General features: G+C 40.0%; 1 protein-coding gene across 1 annotated transcript; it reads left to right on the forward strand.

The window, feature by feature from the left end:
• Window positions 1–2136: 2136 nt before the first annotated feature.
• Window positions 2137–23181, forward strand: LOC131500909 (cytochrome P450 3A12-like). Its single transcript, XM_058710503.1, has 9 exons — window positions 2137–2294; window positions 3241–3261; window positions 3438–3586; window positions 11370–11497; window positions 13131–13195; window positions 16803–16962; window positions 18921–19147; window positions 21181–21343; window positions 22640–23181. Exons 1-9 carry the CDS (start codon window positions 2152–2154, stop codon window positions 22733–22735), a joined length of 1152 nt encoding a protein of 383 aa, XP_058566486.1. The 5' UTR covers window positions 2137–2151; the 3' UTR covers window positions 22736–23181.
• The last annotated feature ends 24 nt before the right edge of the window (window positions 23182–23205 follow it).

The following is a 23205-nucleotide window of genomic DNA, read 5'->3' on the forward strand; positions in this document are numbered from 1 at the left end:
GGTCAAGATCTCACAGTTTATGAGACAGAGCCCCACATTGGGCTCCATGCTAACAGTGCAGAGCCTGCTTGGAATTCTCTGTCTTCCTCTCTCTCTGTCCCACCCTCACTCACATGTATACTATTTCTCTCTCAAAATAAATAAATAAATTTTAAAAATAACCAGATTTAAGACAAACAAACAAATCTTATTGATATAGCATAGTCCCTTGATCTCTGTAGCAATAGATTCTCTGCTGTCCTCTATGTTTTTTTCAAGCCCAGTGATTAATTTTATGACTATTATTCTAAATTGTTGTTCCATTATGTTGCTTAAATCGTTTTTCATCAATTCATTACCTGTCGCTACTTCCTGGAGTTCCTTTTGGGGGGGATTCTTCCGTTTCATCATTTTGGGTGATCCCGGTGATAGCTCCAAACTGCAGGGCACTTCCCCTGTGCTGTCTGGAGTAACTTGTGTTGGTGGGCGGGGCCACAGTCAGACCCGATGTCTGCCCCCAACCCACCACTGGGGCCACAGTCAGACTGGTGTGTACCTTATCTTCCCCTCTCCCAGTGGCAGGACTCACTATGGAGTGGTGTGGCCCCTGTCTAGGCTGCTTGCACACTGCCAGGCTTGTGGTGCTGCTTCGATGGGATCTTGCCAAGGGCATGTTAGCTGGGGTGATCCGCAAGATGCACAGTGGCAGGAGGGGCAGGCTTAGCTTGCTTTGCCATTGGTGGTCCCCTGCAGGAGGGGCTCTGCAGCACCAGGAGGGAGGCAGGCCCGTCAGAGGGATGGATCCACAGAAGCACAGCATTGGGCATTTGTGCGGTGCAAGCAAGTTCAGTGATGGGAACTAGTTCCTTTGGAATTTTGACTGGGGAATGGGAGAGGGAAATGGCGCTTGCCAGTGCCTTTGTTTCCCCGCCAAGCTGAGCTCTGTCTTCGGGGCTCAACAATTCTCCCTCCTGGTGTCCTCTCACCCTCCCCACTCTCTGAGGGCAGAGCTGTTGACTTTTGGCATTCCAGATGTTAAGTCCCACTGGCCCCAGAACTCACAGAGTCTGGCCCCTCTGTTTTTGCAAGCCAGACTTCGGGGGCTCTGTGTTGCTGGGCAGGATGCCCACCACAGCACGGGCTCCCTCCCACCAGTCCGTGTAGCACACACAGCCTCTCCGCCCTTCCTACTCTCTTCTGTGGGCCTCTCATCTACACTTGGCACCAGAGAGTCTGTTCTGCTAGTCTTCTGGTGGTTTTCTAGGTTATTTAGGCAGATGTGGGTGGAATCTAAGTGATCAGCAGGACGAGGTGAGCCCAGCGTCCTCCTACGCCGCCATCTTCCATGATCTCTCCAGCCATTCATCATTGAGATGAGGTTAGGTGTAGAGTTTTTCAATGCTCATTATTATTGAGGATGGTGTCCTCTGTTCCTAGTTTGTGAGTTTTTAATATGAATGGGTGTTAGAGATATCTGTATAAACAAAATACAGTTTTGGAAGATGAAAGAAAGATTCAAGCTCGTTGGCTTGATAGGCCAGTCCCAAACTTAGAAACAGAATTCTCTCTCTTTTTCCTTCTGACCTTTTGGGGAAAGTTCAGGGGAAAGGAGTTTCATGTAACTGCATCATTTCCTCAGAAATGGCAAATAGATTCCTAATCTTTTTAGTGGTAACTACTATTTTTTTAAATGACCTTATGAAGACATCTGTTTGTGATTTTTCTCTTGCTGTAGATATATGTAAGACAGAACTGGTCTGAGGCAACATGCAGCTTGCCAGGGCTATCTGTCTATCTTCTACCAATCCAATTCTATTCTGCATAGATTAGGAGAATGAACTAGGTGTTAATCCTGTGTATTCCCCTGGAGGGGTAGTTTCCCTGCCAAATTTTCCCGTTCCATATTTAGTTAAAAAGGAGATTGGAATATAAAGGGTGGAGAGCACATCAGGTGGCTGGATGTGTCCTTCAGCTTCACAGGAAACTAGGCATTTGAGATGAATATCTATTGAGTATCTGACATTAGGCTTGCTGCTAAGTAGAGAGTCGCTAAATATTTGGTGAGTAATTTATGCCTATTTAACAAATTTTCTAATGTGCGGAGATACCCAAAACTTATGTAGGGAAAAATGTGTTTTGCTTTGACTCTAATCTTTTGGTCCATTGGGACTTATGAAAAATGCCATTAGTATGTCTGAGGATGAACAATGGAAAAGAATACGAACAGTGCTGTCTCCAGCCTTCAGCAGTGGAAAGCTCAAGGAGGTAAGAAAAGAACTTTCATTTAGGAAGTTAAAGAATTCACCTGGGAACAGATAGAAACTAAGATCATAGTCCATCTCTTAAGGACTATCTCAGTCTGCTAAATTTGGGTTTCCCAAAAATGGTCTTTTAGCTTCATGTCCTGGAAGAGACATGTAAAATTTGTTATTAGATGTCCCTACTGCTTCATGCTTATGAAAGCTGTGTAATTTTAGGTCTTCATTCTTGGATTTAAATCAGGTGGTGTTGGGGCACCTGGGTGGCGCAGTCGGTTAAGCGTCCGACTTCAGCCAGGTCACGATCTCACGGTCCGTGAGTTCGAGCCCCGCGTCGGGCTCTGGGCTGATGGCTCGGAGCCTGGAGCCTGTTTCCGATTCTGTGTCTCCCTCTCTCTCTCTGCCCCTCCCCCGTTCATGCTCTGTCTCTCTCTGTCCCAAAAATAAATTAAAAAACGTTGAAAAAAAAAATTTAAATCAGGTGGTGCTGGGAAAACTAGTGGCGTGTGATCACTTAGCTATGGCAACCTATAAATCAATTTTGGAGTGATTTAATATGTATTTTTCAACAAGTTCTTACATTTTCCAAATATGAGTGTGTCCTTAGGGCAAGCTCAGATTGCTAGAGTTGAGGAAGAGAGGGTCTTTCAGGAGCCTTAGCAGGGGGTAGAGAAGAAGGGATAACATTCCTGGCAGCACAGAATATGGTGTTGCTCTTCTGTAAAGTGCTGAAGAGGAATCAGCTCTGAGCATAGATACTGTAGTAAGAGAGGGTCCAGATCAGTTTCACATTTCTTGACTCCTCTAGGAAGGAAGGTTTAATTATTCCACCATTTACTCTGCCCAGACACAGTGCTTATCTGGCTTCTATTGTCCATGCTCAAAACACACTACTGTAATTTGTCTGACTTTAGGTCTCTATCCCTCCATGACTGAGCTCATGGAGCTCAGAGGTGTGTCTAACTTGCCATAGTGTCACCATCACCCTTAGCACAGGACCAACTGCATCACTGACACTTCATGAGCACTTCATGAGTAGAGTGATTGTATATAGACTCTTCAGATGATCCAGCAGGTGGTTCTGAAAGTGTGGCTCTTCTCTGGACATCAGAATATACATGTACTTCTTGCTGCATGTGTCAGATGAGAATGATAAAGAGGTGCTGATTTTACATACCCATGTCTTTCATCTGTACTCAGTATTTTGGGAGCCTACAGCATGGATGTAATTACTAGCACATCGTTTGGAGTGAATATTGATTACCTCAACAACCCACAAGATCTCTTTGTGGAAAATGCCAAGAAGCTCTTAAAATTTGAATTCCTTGATCCATTTTTATTATCCTTAAGTACGTGCACTATTGTTTTTTTCTTTTTCCCCCTCTCTTACTTTTTCTTCCCTTCATTCCTTCCTCCATCACCTCTTCCCTTCCTACCTTTTTATAATTTTATTGAAACATGACTTCACATAACTTATAAGTCCCCCTTTAAAGTGTACAATTCAATTTTTATGGCCTCATTGTTCACTGACCATGGAATGAATAAAGAAAATATGGTATGTATATTCGATGGAATCTTATTGAGCCACAGAAATGGAAGGAAATCTTGTTTTTAGACAACATGGATGGATCCTGAAGGCATTACTGTAAGTGAAAAGAGTCAGCTAGAGAAAGACAAATACCGAATGAGCTCAATTAAGTGTGTGTGTGTGTGTGTGTGTGTGTGTGTGTGTGTGTGTGTGTGTATATATATATATATAGAGAGAGAGAGAGAGAGAGAGAGAGCAACAACAACCAAGAACCAGTCAAGGAGATCAGATTTGTAGTTACCAGAGGTAGGGGTGAGGGGGTAGGAATTGAATGAAAGTGAGCAAAGGTATAAACTTTCACTTACAAGGTAGATAAGTACTGGGCTGATAATATACTACATAATGACTATAGCTAACACTGCTGTATGGTTTACAAATAAGCTGTATGCATACAAATATGTATGCAGTATTTGTAAATTGCTAAGAAAGTAGGTTCTGGAAGTTCTCATCATAACAGAAAAAAAAATTTTTGTAACTATATGAGAAAATGGATGGATGTTACTAACCTTACTGTGGTAACCATCTCTTTATATATGTACGTCAAGTAATTATGCAGTATACCTCAACTTACATAGTACCATTATGTTTATTATAACTCAATGAACTGAAAAATGGTTTAGGTGCTTTCAAAGATTTGTGCAAATTTTACTGCAGTCCATGGTTAGAATATCATCCACTCAGAAATCCTGTAGTATTTTAATATCACATCCCACAATTCTTTTTTTTTTTCCAACGTTTTTTATTTATTTTTGGGACAGAGAGAGACAGAGCATGAACGGGGGAGGGGCAGAGAGAGAGGGAGACACAGAATCGGAAACAGGCTCCAGGCTCCGAGCCATCAGCCCAGAGCCCGAGGCGGGGCTCGAACTCACGGACCGCGAGATCGTGACCCGGCTGAAGTCGGACGCTTAACCGACTGCGCCATCCAGGTGCCCCACATCCCACAATTCTTAACCCTAAGAGACCACTAACCTACTTTCTGTTTTAATAGATTTGCCTCTTCTGGACACTTCATACAGAGAGTTATATAATATGTGATCTTCTGGCTGGCTTTTATTAGCATAATGTTTTCAAGGTTCATCCTTGTTGTATCATACATCATTACTTCTTTTCTCTTTTTAATTTTATTTTAGAGAGAGAGACAGAGAGAACGCATGCCTGGGGGAGAGGAGAGAGGAAGGGAGAGACTTTTAAGGAGGGAGCACAGATCCTGACTCAGGGCTCGATCCTGCGTCCCTGGGATCATGACCCAAGCTGAAATCAAGAGTCAGATGTTTAACTGACTGAGCTACCAGGAGTCCCACTTTCTTTCTTTTTATGGCAGAATAAGATTCCATTGTATGGGCATACTGTATTTTGTTTATCCTTCCATCACTTGATGGACATTTGGGATGTTTACAACTCCTGGGTATTGTGAATAGTGCTGCTGTAAACATTCATATAAGTTTTTGTTTAAATACCTGTTTTGAACCTTTTTTTAATTACTCAGGGGTGAATTGTTAAGGTATGTAGTAACTTGCTATATGCTAAGGTAAAATAAGTGTGTTTAACTTAATAAGGAACTGCCAAACTGTTTTCCACAATAGCTACACCATTTACATTCTCACCAGAAGGTATGAAGGTTCTAGTTTCTGACCATCCTTGCCAACATGTGGTTTACACTTGTCTACTGTTTTGATAATGGTCACCTTAATGGGTGTGAAAGAGTATCTTATTGTGGTTTTGTTTTGCACTTCTCTAATGGCTAGTGAGGTTGAGTAACTTTTTATATGCTTGTTGGCTATTTTGTAACTTCTTTAGATAAATGTGTATTCAAGTTTTTGCCCATTTATAGCTCAGTTGTTCATCTTTTGTTTTTGAGTTGTAAGAATTCTCTGTATCTTCTAAATAAAAGTCCCTTATCAAATATATGATTTGCAAATTTATCTCTCAAACTGTAGTTGTCTTTTCACTTTCTTCACAGTATTTTCCTGTAGCACAAAATGTTTAATTTTGATGATGTACAGTTTATGTATTTTTCCTTTTATTTCTGTGTTTTTGGTGTCATATCTTAGAATTTACTGTGAAAGCTCAGATCATGAAGGTATATCCCTTGGTTTTCTTCTAAGGGTTATAAAGTTTTTGCTTTTAGGTTTAGATCTTTGATCCATTTTGAATTTCCTTTTATATGTGGTATGAGGTAAGAGTCCGACTTCTTTTCTTTTTTTTTTTTTTTTTGCATGTGGCCATCCTCTCTTGTCCCAGCACCATTTATTGAAAGACAATTTTTCTCTATTGAGTGATCTTGGAAACCTTGTCAAAATCAATTGACCATAAACACATGGGTATAATTTTGGACTCTAAATTCAATTCCATTGAACTTTATGTCTGTGCTTATGCCTGTACCACATTGCCTTGATCATTATGGTTCATGATAAGTTTTGAAATTGGAAGCCTGAATTCTACAACTTTATTCTTTTTTTTTTCAAGATTGTTTCAACTGTTCTGGGTCCCTACAATTCCATAGGAATTTTAAATTCAGTATGTCATTTTTTTTTACAAAGAAGACAGCTAGGATTCTGATATGGAATGCATTCATCTGTAAATCAACTTGAGGAGTATTGCCATCTTGGCACTATTAAGTTCTAATCCATGATCTTTGGATCTTTTCCCACTTAAATCTTTATTTCAGCAATATTTGTGGTTTTCAGAGTATAAGTTTTGCACTTCTTTTGTTAAACCTATCCCTAAGTATTTTGCCCTTCTTGATGTTATTGTAAATGGAGTAAAATTCCTAATTTCATTTTTGGATTTTTTTTGCAGTGTATAGAAATATATAGATTTTTGTATATTGATCTGGTATCCTGAAACCCTGCTAAACCAGTGTATTTTTTAAGTTATTGATTGATTGATTTGTTTGTTTGTTTGTTTGTTTGTTTGTTTGTTTTGAGAGAGACAGGGACAGCATGAGTTGAGGAGAGGGAAAGAGAGAGGGAGAGAGAAATCCCAAGGAGGCTCCACGCTGTCAGCGCAGAGCCTGATGCAGGGCTTGAACTCATGGACCATGAGGTCATGACCTGAGCCAAAACCAAGGGTCGGAAACTTAACTGACTGAGCCACCCAGACATCCCTAAACCGGTGTATTAATTCCAATAGCTTTTAATGCATTCTTTCAGATTTTCTATGTATGACATCATGTTATGTCTTTTTAATTTAAATCAAGTTAGTTAACATATAGTGTAGTATTGGTTTCAGGAGTAGAATCTAGTGACCCATGACTTACATATAACACCCAGTGCTTATCCCAACAAAGGCCCTCCTAAACCCAATCACCCATTAGACCCATGTCACCACCACCCCCCCACCCCCCGTCCAGAAAACCCCAGTTTGTTCTCTGATTTTAAAAGTCTCTTATGGTTTGCCTCCCTTTCTGCTTTTATCTTATTTTTCCTTCCCTTCCCCTATGTTCATCTGTTGTGTTTCTTAAATTCCACCTAGGAGTGAAATCATATATTTGTCTTTCTCTGACTGACTTATTTCACTTAGCCTAATACACTCCAGTGATATGCAGAAGAATGAATTTGGACCATTTTCTTACACTATACACAAAAATAAATTCAAAATGGATGAAAGACTTAAATGTAAGACAGGAAACCATCAAGATCCTGGAGGAGAAAACCAGCAGCAACCTCTTTGACCTCAGCCATGGCAACTTCTCATTAGACATGTCTCTGAAAGCAAAGGAAACGAAAGCAAAAATGAACTATTGGGACTTCATCAAGATAAAAAGCTTCTGCACTGTGAAGGAAATAATCAGCAAAACTAAAAGGCAACCAATGGAATAGGAGAAAATATTTGTAAATGACATACCGGATAAATGGGTTAGTATCCAAAATCTATGAAGAACTTTTCAGACTCAACACCCCAAAGGCAAATAATCCAGTGAAGAAATGATCAGAAGACATGAATAGACACTTTTCTGAGGAAGACATCCAGATGGCTAACAGACACATGAAAAGATGCTTAACATCACTCATTATCAGGAAGATACAAATCCAAACCACAATGAGATATCATCTCACATCTCTCAGAATGGCTAAAATTAACACCTCAGGAAACAACAGGTGTTGGCAAAGATGTGGAAAAAGGGGAACCCTCTTGCACTGTTGGGAATGAAAACTGGTACAGCCACTCTGGAGAACAGTATGGAGGTTCCTCAAAAAGTTAAAAATAGAACTACCTTCTGACCCAGCATTTGCACTACTAGGTATTTATCCAAAGAATACAAAAATGCTGACACAGGGGTACAGGCAACCCAATGTTTATAGCAATGCTATCAAAAATAGCCAAATCATGGAATCATGGAAAGAGCCCAAATGCCCATTAACTGATGAATGGATAAAGAAGAGGTAGTACACACACACACACACACACACACACACACACACACACACACACGAATATTATTCAGTGATCAAAAAGAATGAAATCCTGCTTTTTGCAACAATGTGGATGTAACAACATCATTTTATCTTTTTTAAATGTTTACTTACTTTGAGAGAGAGGGTGAGAGTGTGAGCATGGGGAGGGGCAGAGACAAAGGAGAGAGATAATTGCAAGCAGTTTCCATGTTGTCAGCTCAGAGCCCGACGTGGGGCTCAAACCCACAAACTGTGAGATCATGACCTGAGCTGAAATCACAAGTCAGACGCTTAACCGACTGAGCCATCTGGGTGCCCCAACAACATCATGTTATCTAATAATAAAGATGCTTTTACTTCTTTATTTCCTCTATGAACAGTTTTGTTTCTGTTCGTTTGTTGTTTGTTTTGCCTATCTTTCCTGGCTAGAACTTCTAGTACAGTGCTGAATAGAAGAGGCAATAGAAACATCTTTATTTTGTTTAATATTAGGGGAAAGTGTCCCAACTATATCTGTTAAGTATGGTGTTAGCTATGAGCTTTTCATAGGTGCCCTTTATCAGGTTAAGGATATTCCTTTACTATTTCTAGTTTGTTGAGTGTTTTTATTGCTAAATGGTGTTGCATTTTTGTCAAATTCTTTTTCTGCATGTATTGAGATGACCGTGTAGTTTTTAAAAAAGGTTTTGCGGGGCACCTAGGTGGCTCAGTCAGTTAAGTGTCCAACTTTGGCTCAGGTCATGATCTCACAGTTGGGGAGTTCGAGCCCTGCATTGGGCTCTGTGCTGACAGCTCAGAGCCTGGAGCCTGCTTCGGATTCTGTGTCTCCCTCTCTCTCTGTCCCTCCCCTGCTTGTGCTCTGTCTCTCTGTCTCTGTCTCTGTCTCTGTCTGTCTCTCTCTCAGAAGTAAATAAACACTTAAAAATTTTTTTAAATGTTTTGTTGTTATACTGTATTATGTAACCTTGCATAACCTCTTAGTTATAGTGTATCCTTCTTTTGGTATGTTGCTGGGTCCAGGTTGCTAATATTTCGATGAGGATATGTGTATCCATGTCATAAGATATGCTGGTTTGTAGTTTTCTTCCTCTGTGATATCTTTCTCTGGTTTTAGTATCAGAGTAATACTGGCCTCATAGAATGAGTTTGGAAATGTTCCTACCTCTTCCGTTTTTTGAAGAATTTGTGCAAAATTGGTGTTGATTCTACTTTAAATATTTGCTAGAACTCACCTGGAGCTGAGATTCATTTTGTGCATAGTTTATTCACTACCAGTTCAATCTTTTTATTTTTCTTTCAGGTTGCCTGTTTTTTTTATTTGTCACTTTCTAGTTTGTGTTTTTCTAGAAATTTTTTCATTTCATCTGAGTCATCTAATTATTGGCATACAGTTGTTCATGGTATTCCTTTTTAGTCCTTTTTATTTTTGTAATTTCTGCAGTAATCTCTCTCTCATTTATGATAATAGTAATTTGAATCTTCTCTCCTTTTTGCTCACCTGTCTAGCTAAGTGTCTTTGAAATAATGAGCTTTGGTTTCATTGATTTTTCTATTGTTTTTTTATTCTCCATTTCATAAGTTTCTGCTCTTGTCTCTATTAAGTGCTTTATTCTACTTGCTTTGGGTTTAGTTTGCTCTTGTTTTGGGGGCATGTTTATGATAGAAAGTTGAATCATTGATTTGAGATCTTGGTTCCTTTTTTTTTTTTTACATTTTATTTATTTATTTTTTTTTAATTTTTTTTCAACGTTTTTAATTTATTTTTGGGACAGAGAGAGACAGAGCATGAACGGGGGAGGGGCAGAGAGAGAGGGAGACACAGAATCGGAAACAGGCTCCAGGCTCCAAGCCATCAGCCCAGAGCCTGACGCGGGGCTCGAACTCACGGACCGCGAGATCGTGACCTGGCTGAAGTCAGACGCTTAACCGACTGCGCCACCCAGGCTCCCCATACATTTTTTTTTATTTTTAAGTAATCACTATACCCAACATGGGGTTCAAACTCACAGCCCCAAGGTCAAGTGTTGCAAGCTCTACCAACTGAGCCAGTCTGGCACCCTGAGATATTGGTTGTTTTTATTTATTGCTTTTTGTTTTTTATGGGTTTTTTTGGTTTTTTTTTTTAATATATGAAATTTATTGTCAAATTGGTTTCCATACAACACCCAGTGCTCATCCCAAAAGGTGCCCTCCTCAATACCCATCACCCACCCTCCCCTCCCTCCCACCCCCCATCAACCCTCAGTTTGTTCTCAGTTTTTAACAGTCTCTTATGCTTTGGCTCTCTCCCACTCTAACCTCTTTTTTTTTTTCCTTCCCCTCCCCCATGGGTTTCTGTTAAGTTTCTCAGGATCCACATAAGAGTGAAACCATATGGTGTCTGTCTTTCTCTGTATGGCTTATTTCACTTAGCATCACACTCTCCAGTTCCATCCACGTTGCTACGAAATTGTGGTTTATATACACAATGAAATGCTACGTGGCAATGAGAAAGAATGAAATATGGCCTTTTGTAGCAATGTGGAGATATTGGTTGTTTTTAAATGCAGTCATATATAATAGTAAACTTCTTCCTGGTCACTGCTATTGCTACATCACATGAGTTTTGGTATATCATGTCTTCATTTTTGTAATCTCCAAGTAATTCCTTAGTGCCCTTTTGATTTCTTCTATGACCCACTGGCTATATAGTAGTGTAATGTTTAAGGTCCACATATTTGTGGGTTTACCAATGTTGTTTGCATTCTCAATTTATAATTTTATTCCATTGTGATTGAACTGAATGCTATGTATTATTTGCAACATGACAACACTTGCTTAAAAAGCATGATTAAAGTATCATATTATAGTTTGTTTGTCCAGAGACTCCGGTCCAAAAATAAAAATCTCACAGATCCAAGAATGCCATCCTGTTCCTCTAGTTACCCAGAGATAAGGAAGAGGGCACTGATCTCACTGCTGTAGTGGTGGTTCCTGTGTGTGATTTGTCCTGGCTCAGCGATTGGCTTGAGGTCATAGAGGGAATGACTCCTGGTTTCAATGACTCCTGGTGTCTTTTACTCTTCTGATTGAAGGGAAAGTTATAATTATTCCAGGTAAATTTTGCATTTTCACTGTGCTTTCCATTGTTCTTTTTTCTTACAGTACTCTTCCCATTCCTTACCCCAATTTTTGAACTATTAAATATCTGGCTATGTCCAAAAAGGGTTACTGATTTTTTCACAAAATCTGTAAAAAAGATGAAGGAAAGTCGCCTCAAAAATAAACAAAAGGTAAATCCAGTGGTGGTTACACGCGGGTGTTCGCTTTTGATTTTTTATTGAGTTGTGTACAACTCACGTGTGCACTTCTATGTATGTTTTATGGTAGGTAGAGAACCGTAGGGTTTAGAACAGGAGAGTTCTAACATTTTAGAAAGAATGAAAAAGGTGGAGATTAAGGAAAGAGATAAGAAAATGAGTCACAGAAAGAATTTTTATTTTTTTTAAATACAATTTATTGTCAAATTGGTTTCCATACAACACCCAGTGCTCATCCCAACAGGTGCCCTCCTCCATGCCCATCACCGACTTTCCCCTCTCCCCCATCCCCCATCAACCCTCAGTTTGTTCTCATTCCTTAAGAGTCTCTTATGGTTTCCCTCCTTCCCTGTCTGTAACTTTTCCCCCTTCCCCTCCCCCATGGTCTTCTGTTAAGTTTCTCAAGATCCATATATAAGTGAAAGCATATGGTATCTGTCTTTCTCTGCCTGACTTATTTCATTTAGCATAATACCCTCCAGTTCCATCAAAAGTTGCTGCAAATTGCCAAGAGAAAGAATGTTTAAAATTTAATAATAAGCATGGCAATTAGTGTGTCAGTGCATAAAATTTGGTGAGAGAAAAACTACCATTTCCCTTCAACTATTTGTCAAAGGGTAAAAATTACTGTGTAAAATCATTTTCCTCATAGTAAATTTCCCAGATCTTATGCTGCAAAGAATCCCTTCAATTCCAAGCCTCTTATTTTAGACATTCTTCAGTGGAAGGTACCATCAGCCACCTACCTGGTGGAGTATAGTCTCTGTTAAAATTGAGCTTGTCATTGTCTGGAGTGGGCCGGAGTCTTCTCTGGGCACTGAGGCTATAAGCTGGCTAAGTCAGCTCTGCCTTCATGAGGCCTGGTGGCTCACACAAGGATGTGTGTACAATAGGGAGACAGGGCTGGGTACCCCAGGATGTCACTGAAGATTGTGCAGAGTTTTGGGAGGGTGAGACATTGGAAGATGCTGACACAGTAGCTCCCCCTGGACTCTGCAGAGGTCAGAGGATTGGTCTATGTGGCCAAACATTAAAATAAGGCTGATTTAAAAAGGACTGGCATCAAAGACTTTCTCCTGAGCAAGCAGGAATGAGAGGAGAGGGAGCAGACAATTCTTTGGCCAGGAAGCTGTGTTCAAAAGCCAGAGAAGCTGAGGATCAGAGGGAGCAAGAACCAAGAAGCAGTGGGACACAATGGCTGCATTCCTGTCAGGGAAACATCTTGCTCTCGTAGATTTGTAGCTGAAAGTTTTGTTTTGTTTTGTTTTGTTTTGTTTTGTTTTGTTTTGAGAGAGAGAGAGAGCGCGAGTGGGGGACAGGTGAAGGGAAAGGAAGAGAGTAGGCTCCACACTCGGGGTGGGGGAGCCTGAGGACCCTGAGATTATGACCTGAACTGAGATCAAGAGTCAGCCCTTTAACTGACTGAGCCACCCAGGCACCCCAGTAGCTGAATGTTTTTGTTCACTGATGACTCAGACAACACAGGTCAGACTTCTGGAAGTAAAGAGGCCATATTTTCGAGAAAGAGGTTAAGTGCTGCACCTCTGATTTATTTCTGACTTCCCAAGTAACTTTTTGTCATTGAAACTTCTCTTTCTGCTTCCAGCACCAAGTAGATTTGCTTCAGCTGATGATTAACTCCCAGAATTCCAAAAAAAAAAAAAAAAAAAAGACACCCATAAAGGTAAGCAAGGAGAGAGTCAGAAGGCGAGTGATGAGGTGACTCAGAGGCAAGGGGTGGCTCTGAGATGTGCAGGAAGGTTTTTACCAGATTTAATTTCTGCAAATCAAAGAATGACACATGTTCAGTTACAAACAGTAGCAGAAGCACTTTCCAGAAATACGCAGACACAACTTTGTTCAAAGTTTAAAGGGTAACCATAGACAAGAAAGTCAGTTCTCTGTAGATCACCTAATTCAGAACCTTTGGGGAGCTTGTTTCCAATGTCAATCCTCTGGCTTAATCAAGACCCACTGAATTTGAACCTCAATCTGGAAATTCACATCAAGACTCCATCACACAGGAGACACATGGCCCCAGAGTTGGTGACCTTAACTTGGAACACTTGGTTAAGGTTGTGTTCACTGGCTTAATATACTGTAAAGTTTTTATTTTATTTTATTTTATTTTATTTTATTTTATTTTATTTCACGTTTATTTATTTTTGAGAGAGAGAGAGAGACAGAGACAGAGTGTAAGTGAGGGAGGGGCAGAGAGCGAAGGAGACACAGAATCTGAAACAGTCTCCAGAGTCTGAGCTGTCACACAAAGCCTGACGTGGGGCTTAAACTCACGATCTGTGAGATCATGACCTAAGCCAGTCAGCTGCCCAACCAACTGAGCCACCCAGGCACCCCTGTAAAGTTTTATTTTTTATTTTTTGTAATTAATAAGTAACTTGTTCAGGATGCCTTTCTGACTGTGTAAATACTGTGATTCTCTTCAAATTTTCACATACTGCTTTTATTGTCCATGGATGATATTTGACTGAAACCATCATTACCATGATGGTTCTAGAATGGTGACTTTCTAATTCCATCATTTCTTCTATGTTTATGAGTTAATGTTTCATTGTTAATAAGCTTTTCATTCTCTCTCAATTAATTTATTTATATATGTCAGTATGATCTCATGTATTACTAATTTAGTCTCCTACGTCATTTTTTATTTAGCTCCTCAGTTCTCTCAGATTTGTCCTCTGGAAGACTTTTCAAGTCATCTCCTGTGTATTCTTTTTTTTCTTTCTTCTTTTTTTTTAAGTTTTTAATAGACTTTATTTTTTATAGCAGTTTTAGGTTCACTGCAAAATTGAGTGAAAGGCACACAGCTTTCCCATATTTCCCCCTGCTGCCACCTACAGACAGCATCCCCCATTAACAAAATCCCTTACTATGTGGCACATTTGTTACAATCAATGTCCCTACAGTTACCCATTATTAGTACCCAAAATCCATAGTTTCCATTATAGTTCACTCTTGGTGTTGTGCATTCTATGGATTTTAAAATACATATAATGATGTCTATCCACGATTACAGTACATGGGGTATTCTGTATCCTTTTCCCATATCTTTTTTTGAGCATTCTGATGTGAGACATTCCAGGTTCTTTTCTGTTTCCCCTGATGGAGCCCTGGAATCAGCCATTTCTTCAAGAAGCCCTGTTTCCTTTTAGTGAGAATAGTATTTAGAAACCAAAATCTGGGATCTAGGAGTGCTCCTTGCCACTATATTTATTTGCTTCTATTTCCTCCCAGTGGACCAATATAAGAACATCAAATGTATTTACACAGGACTGATAAACATAATCATTTCCATATCTATCCATAACCAGTAATGTAATGATGGTCTCTGTGTCTGAAAGAAAAAATAGCCTTCAGGGAATTTGTTTCTATGACAGAAATATTCCCATCATGGTTAATTTCAGGCTATCTATGGTTTGACAACCATCTCATAAAACTCTTGAATATTTAATAGTTGATTCTAGCGAATAAGGATGGGATTATGCCATTACACCACTAAAATATATCTCTACCTATATATACATCTCCTTCTATCCGTTTATCTCTTTCATTCTACCACTTTCTGTGATGAAGAAAATATTCTATATATACCTATTTCAATACAGAACCACTAAACACAAGTGGTTAAATGAGCCCTTGACATGTGACTACTGTCACTGAAGAACTAAGTCTGTTATTTAATTTAATTACTTAAAATTTAAATGTGAATAGGCACATCTGGCAAGTGGTTACCGTACTAGACAGCAGAACTATAAAATTTGATTATCATGGAGTTCATGGCAATCAGGGGAAAGAGTCTGATAGTTGAGTTTATCCACAGAAGTATCACGGAAAGTAAGTCTAGGAAATCAGAACTCTGTATACCTTTCTTACACTCATTTTTTATTATTTTGAATTGTAAATTACATGTCTGTGGCAGATGCCATGTTAACTTCAGTGCTCTAAATATCTAAAGGTCCTACTACAGTTCTGATCAAATAGATTAGAGCCTAACCATGCTTAGTTTCTGCCAGGAGATATCCAAAGGAAGGCCAACTTGTATTCAGGGTGGGACCATTCACTAAGGAAGGTGACATTCAGGCCATGTTTGAATAAGCACTGCTAATTCCACTCACTGATTCTGTTTGTCTATATTTCAGGCTGGCCAATGTCCTTCTATTGATCATTTTTTCTCCTACTGTTTTTGTTTTAAATTTTTTATTTATTTTTGAGAGAGAGACAGAGACAGGGTGTGAGTGGGGGAGGGGCAGAGAGAGAGAGGGAGACACAGAATCCAAAGCAGGTTCCAGGCTCTGAGCTGTCAGCACAAAGCTTGATGTGGGGCTTGAACTCGCATGTGAGATCATTACCTGAGCCAAAGACAAATGCTTAACTAACAGAGCTGCCCAGACATCCCCCTCTTAATGTTTTAATGTAGTTGGTTAGACTAGGATCAGACACCACTCTTTTAGCTTTTTGTCTGTGTTGTAGTTTCTGTACATATCTGAGATCATCCATTGGAAGAGTTGTGCCCCAGATCTATTAGCTGAGACCTCCGGAAGGTATAATCTGGGCCTCTCAAGCTAGGTTGTGCACACAAATCCTCACATCTCATGAAACTCAGATTTTGATTTGATACTTCTAGGGTGAGGTTTGAGATTCTGCATTTCTAATAAGCTCCCAGATGCAGTAGATGCTGCTGGTCCATGGGCCACACTTTGAATAGCAAGAGTTTATCTGTAGCCCAATATTGTTCTCTTAAGTTCATGCAATGTTCCCACATAAGTTTCCTTATGTTTAGGTGAAAGATCATTTAATTTTCCTGACAATTAAGCCTTAGCATTGTAAACTCTCTCTCTCAAAAAAAAAAAAAAGGCTGTATTTTAGGTAGAAGAGTGTAATTTTTTCCTGGGGAAGAATGCTACTTATTGGTAAATATTTTAAGACATTACGAGGATACGCTAAACACAGTGTGCATTGGACAGAAATGCCATTTCTGAATGAAATTACCCACATCTGTTGGTGGGGGGGTGGCATAAGCAGGAACCGTTGGCCAAGAATAGTATAGGTCTTGGGAATTACCAGATCAAGACAACCTTTGCCTCTTTCTGACTCTGTAAGATAGACATCAGAGTACAAACCTCTCCCAGTTTGATTCCCAGTTGCTTTTACAATTTTATCCCTGAGGGATTTGGGCATTTCAAATGGATTTCTCATCATCTAAACTGTGATGTTTTCCATTCACCAGCTTTGGCTAAAATGTCTTTGCTCTCCTTTTAGCTCTGTCTGATCTTGAACTAGTAGCTCAATCTGTTATCTTTATTTTTGCTGGCTATGAGACTACCAGTACTTTCCTCTCCTTCCTTGTGTATGAATTGGCTACTCACCCTGATGTCCAGCAGAAACTGCAGGAGATTGATGTGACTTTCCCCAACAAGGTGAGTGGGTCACTCCTTTAGAGGGAGTCAGGGTAAGGTCAGTTATGCCTCAGTGACAGGTTAGTCCTCAAATCTAGTGGGTTTTGATAACAAAGCTTTATTTCTAACTCACATTCATACATCCAACATGGGTGTTAGTGGAGGATGGGAGTCTTTGCTCAGGGATACAGGATAAAGAGGCTCTACTTTCTTATCCCTGCATTATCTGGATCTTGGGGAACAAGAACTAGAGTGTTGTTCATTTGCTTTTCAAAGTGGTTTCTCCTAAGTTCATGTAGGATGGGAAATATGGGGATCTATGTGGATATTGGATGAAGTGTCATCTCTAATTATCTCAATGTAACAAGACAGGAAACTGGGCTACAAAGAACAACATAATTTTCTTTTTTTATAAATTTTGTAAATGTTTGTTTATTTTTGAGAGAGACAGAGCATGAGCCAGGAATAGATAGAGGGAGACACAGAATCTGAAGCTAGCTCCAGGCTCTGAGCTGTTAGCACAGAGCCTGATGTGGGGCTCGAACTGTGAACCATGAGATCATGACCTGAGCTGAAGTCAGACACTTAACCAACTGAGCCACCCAGTTGCCCAGAAAAACAACATAATTTTCTTACACTATCACATAACTAGTGGTGAAGAAGCTAAGCTAGGAGCCAGGGACCCTGGATCCTGATCAACCTTTAACCTCTAGTGTTGGCTCTTAAATATAACAGCAAGCAAGCAATGACATATACTGACCACATTGTTTTCAGATCTCTGCCCAAAGTTGAATTCCCTGCTTATGAAGAGACCTGGCCTCTGGGGTAGAGTGACTTATTTTGTGTGCATTGAAACCCCAACATGACAACTATGAGATCCTTCCAGCAACTGTGGCTGAGACTAGGGTTCTGATCCCCTTTACAACTTTCCCTAGAACTGAAATTGTGTGCCCACAATTGGTAGGATCCAATCCTACCCTTCTCTTGCCATATTTGGGTTGAAAGAAACTAGTGTCTCTCCAAATTATTTATAGTTTTTACATAATATGGTGTTTTTCTCCAAATATTATATATATAACTGAAGATCTAGGAAGCAGGATATTTCAACTAAAAGAGTTTATGTGGATAGGGGATATTCTCTGTTACATGTTCTCCTTTCTTGGTACAGATGTGTGGCCCCTGTTTTAAAAAGAAACAATGCAGTCAACATATTTCACTTAAGAGTAAGGGTTATAGGGGCACCTGGGTAGCTCAGTTGGTTAAGTATCTGACTCCTGATTTTGGCTCAGGTCATGATCCCACAGCTGTGGGATTGAGCACCACAGTGGGCTCTGTGCTGACAACATGGAGCCTGCTTGGAATTCTCTCTCTCCCTCTTTCTCTCTCCCTCACTCTCTCTTTCTCTCTCTCAAAATAAATAAACATTTTTTTAAAAAGAATAAGGGTTGGGGCGACTTGATGGCTCAGTTAATTGCGTGTCTGGCTTTGGCTCAGGTCATGATCTCCCATTTTCTGAGTTTGAGCCCTGCATTGGGTTCTGGGCTGACAGCTCAGAGCCTGGAGTCTGCTTCAGATTCTATGTCTCCCCCTCTCTCTGTCCCTCCCATGCTCATGCTCTGTCTCTATCTGTCCCTCGATAATAAATAGACATTAAAAAATTTTTTTAAAACAGTAAGGGTCACAGAATATTAGTGATTACTGTTCATATGAGGAAGAAAAACCACTACATGAGAGTGGGAATGATTTCAGGCCCTACTTAGGTTATTATCCCATTGGTTTTCCCTAGTCATTACTATTGCACACATATCAGTGGGCCGTTGAACAGACCAAAAGACATGGTAGATACTAAAATGTTCATAAATGCCCTTTACCAAAACAAATGATTCGTAAGTGTTTCTAACACTTCAGTAGTACTGCGTACACTGAGTTGAACATTGTTCCCAAATCTCAATTTATCAAAGTATGTTTCTTTCTTCCAGGAACGTCCCAGTTACGATGCCCTTGTACAGATGGAGTATCTTGACATGGTGTTGAATGAAGCTCTCAGATTATACCCAGTCACTGGTAGCCTTGAGAGGGTCTGTAAGAAAGATGTGGAAATCAATGGCGTGTTCATTCCCCAAGGGACAGCGGTGATGGTGCCAACCTTTATTCTTCACCAAGACCTGGGTCTCTGGCCAGAGCCTGAGGAGTTCCATCCTGAAAGGTAGAGGGATCCCTGGAAAAGGGAACCCACCCTTCTACTGGAGGATATTCCACTATTGCATAGTATAGATGACAAATATGTGATTGTACAATTATTTATTTATTACAGTATGTCAAAATTTTACATACTGTAGACTAGATAAAAGAATATTAAAGTCGTCCTCAGTACCAATATGTCAGGATTATTAATAATGGTATGTAATGTCCTTGTGGACATTTATCTAGGCATATATAGATTACTAAAATTAGGATGGCATTATATATTTTTTAAACAACTTACCTAATGTAACAGTAAACTAATAACTTACTGTATTTGTGTTTATCTGATTACATGAATATGCCATAATTTACTTACCACTATGTTATTGAAGGAAATAGAACTTTTTTTATCCTTTAAGTTTTTCCTGTCCTCTCTACCTCTCTGGATATACCCCCACCATATGGCCCCATGTTTGTAAACCTTGGCTGGCATTTCCACCAGCCCTAGTGGGAGAGCAGAGGCTGTGGAGCTGAGAATCATCTCCCTGGCAGGAGGAGAAACCTCATGAAATGGGGGCACACACAGGTCCTGTGCTGTCTGTGGCTGCAGTCCTGTGCCATCTCCCACCTCTCTTGGTATCTGGGGTTAGTCCAAAGCAAAATCATCTGCTCTCTAGCCATCTGAGACATCCTCCTTGGAGAGGTCTTGAGTTTTCTCTCTGGGAATCCAGAGCAGAGTCTGACTTTGGGCACAGCTTGAATTCTGCAAAGAGTGGTGTTTTCCTGTTTATTGTATTGGTGAGAAAAAATTGGAGTGAACTTTGTAGGGATCCAGACTTTTAGTCCTGATTCTAAGCTCCCTGATGGCAGGGCCCTTGTCTTGTTGCATGGTGCCCCTAGTGCTAGCATCGTGCCTGCATATAGTACTTGCTAAAAGAAGTCAGAATTGACCAAGTCACCTGTTTTCTGGACCAGAAGACCTGGTGGTTCCCACAAGCTCAGCAGTCCCTGCTCCTGTAGCTTCTCAGACAGAAACCAGAGACTCCTGGTACTTCTCTGTGATTCACTCAGTCATGACATGAAGTACTTACCTATGTGTGTCAGGGACTGTGCCAGACAGTGCCAAATCCATATATTAAAAATGTCTATTATGGAGAATTTTTGACACATACAAGCATATCCTATAGACACAAGTCTGTGAAATACTTTTAATGCATCTATATGTGTCCATCGTCTGTTCAACAACCACTAACCCATATCAGCTGCCCCATCCACACACCATTACAAAACCTTGCCTGATTCCCATATTACTTTAAGGCACATCATCTGTAATCATTCCAGAATATTCTCCATAACCTAAGGACTTTATAAAATTAGCTACTGACAATGTCATTATCACTTTCCACATATCTGCATTTTTTCTTATACAAATATTGAGGGATGCATTTTGAAGAAAATATAAGTCTAAATTTCAGGATAGCCTGATGGAACAGACAAGAATTCAGTGATTATACTGGTGATACACATCAGTGAGTATGATTACAGTGGAGCAGAATTGTGTGCCCATGTAAATCTTCTGACAGGCTCTTCTGGGGAAGTTCTTGGGGGTATACAAGCAGGGAGGGGAGGGAAAAGAAGAGAAAAATCACAGTGTAAATCATGGGAGACATTTCTCCTGCTTCCTTCTTGAGCATTTGGCCACTGTAAGTCAGTGGAGGTAGGAACCTACCTTTCCTTCAGTCAAGCCCATTTCCTCCTTGTCTTTCAGACTGTGAACATCTCCCCCCACCCCCCACCTGTAATTCTAGTGTTTAAGATAACTCTTTCTTTTAACAACATTCATCTCATCACCTCAACAAGTCTGACCACTCCCACAGGGTAAGGGGAAGGCAGAGGATCTGTAGCTTACAGTTTTCACTGCAGAATAAGCCAGGCAAGATTTCAGTGACCAGCCCCCAAGAATGTCTTGTGCAGTCCTGTTGAGAACCCCACACATGTGGCTCTTGTGTTTTTTATGTTTCACCAATATTTTTACAACTTCTTTTATGGAACCAGGTTCAGCAGGAGGAACAAGGACAGCATAAATCCTTATGTATACCTGCCTTTTGGAACTGGACCCCGAAACTGCATTGGCATGAGGTTTGCAATCATGAACATGAAACTTGCTGTAGTCAGAGTCCTGCAGAACTTCTCCTTCAAGCCTTGTAAAGAAACACAGGTCAGACAGAGAACTTTCTGCATAAAGAATGTGGTTTTTTTAGATGAAAAGATACAGAATAGATGTGTGTGTGTGTGTGTGTGTGTGTGTGTGTGTGTGTGTGAGAGAGAGAGAGAGAGAGAGAGAGAGAGAGAGAGAGAGAGAGAGAATGGGCTCATTTATCCTTAATAACTTGTTCTATTGGCCAGAGATCTATTTGGAGCCATCTGTGAACTTTTAAGTTTCCTTCAGCTCTGACTGCAATGTCTGTAAATTATGAAAACCCAATTACAAGTGTCATTAGAGTCAGTGCAGTTAGCGTGACATGATTATGCAGACCTTTGAACTTGAGCAATGTTTTTTTCTTTCAAGTCCACTGAAAAGAAAGGAACGTATTATGCACAGTCGTGATTTGCAGTGATTACCACAACGTGACTTTTGAATGATGCTGTTCTTTACCACAACATACAGATAGTCTCATGATCATGGTTCTCAACCCCTGCTTGTACAGTGGAATCTGTGAGTTCTGTAAAAATCCTGATGCTCAAGTCATCTCATAAATTCTAGTATAGTATGTAAACCAATTTGACAATAAATTATATTTTAAAAAAAGAAATTCTAATATAATTCACCCACAGTGTGGCTTAAACATGCACCCATTGATTCTCAAGTGAAAGCAAGGTTGAGAATCACTGGTGTGAAGCATGTCTGCCAGATGTGAAGGACTCCCATAGTCCAGGACATCCTGACTACTTGGCTCCACCTTCTGCGAGCACTGCTCCAGTCAAATTGTGCTTTCTTTCCATCCCAATCTGCCATCATGAATGGACGTTTCCACTGGGAGAGGTGACAATGTTTAGCCATGAGGGTGGCCATACAATAAAATGTGTAATACCCACTCAGGGTGACTTTGCATATACAAAATTCACTTCAACATATACAAAATTAACTCTGTATCATTTTTCAAATGGTTGCCATAATGGCTAAGAATCTGTTCTCAATTTTAAAGACTCATCCTTTTTACTTAAAATTTCAATCAAAAAAGGACACAAACCAACATGAGTTTGTGTCCAGCCTGGTATAGAGAAGAGAAGGCACTCAATAGATAGTCTGTTCAATGAGTGACGGGTGAATGTTTCCACAGTGCAGTCTTGAAAGATTACAGAGTAAGTTTAAAGAATCAGAGATATATGATGCTAAAAGTAATATTTATATCTTTGTAGTGCATTATTGTCCTTCATGTATCTTGCCTGCTTTGCTTCTTTTGTTTGTCAGGGCTTCATTCCTGGTTCTCATATACTTGTTTAACCGTTACAGATCCCCCTGAAATTAAGTGCTCAAGAGTTTATTCTACCAGAAAAAACCATTATTCTCAAGGTTGAGCCAAGAGATGGGAGTGTGAGTAGAGACTGACTTTCCCTAAGGACTTCCCCCTTTGTTCTTCAAGAAGCTGTGTCCCAGAATACCAAAGACTTCAATTTACTTTGTGAGTAAAACCCAGAAATAAAGGTGGGTTTCATGGACCACCCATGACGGATGACTAGAGATTCTGTAGCTTTCTCAGTGTCTGTGTGGAGCATTATATCTTGTGGAGAGTAAAGGAGGTGACTAATAAGTACCAGACATGTAGACTCAGCCTATCTGGTTCCCATAGACCATCCTCTGTTATACCATCTACTCCCCTGAGCACTGTTCAAGAATAAAAATTTCTCAACAATTTTATCAACAAACTTTCATGAAACAAGAATTTTTGTGGTGACTGTAGTAGTGACATTTATATCACACATCTTATTTTGAATATTACACATTAACTACTACACTGTGTCAATCAACATCTCTTTACAAAACTATTAACTGATAGGGGGCGCCTGGGTGGCTCAGTC

The sequence above is a fragment of the Neofelis nebulosa genome, chromosome 18 (genome assembly GCF_028018385.1).
Source record: "Neofelis nebulosa isolate mNeoNeb1 chromosome 18, mNeoNeb1.pri, whole genome shotgun sequence".
In the NCBI taxonomy this organism is placed as follows: Eukaryota; Metazoa; Chordata; class Mammalia; order Carnivora; family Felidae; genus Neofelis; species Neofelis nebulosa.

Excerpts from the sequence above, each read along its gene's own strand:
- LOC131500909 (XM_058710503.1), top strand. The coding sequence starts at position 2,152 with ATGAAAAATGCCATTAGTATGTCTGAGGATGAACAATGGAAAAGAATA. Across the intron at positions 3,587-11,369 it reads TCCATTTTTATTATCCTTAA|TACTCTTCCCATTCCTTACC; the intron begins GTACGTGCACTA and ends TTTTTCTTACAG. Across the intron at positions 21,344-22,639 it reads AGCCTTGTAAAGAAACACAG|ATCCCCCTGAAATTAAGTGC; the intron begins GTCAGACAGAGA and ends TAACCGTTACAG.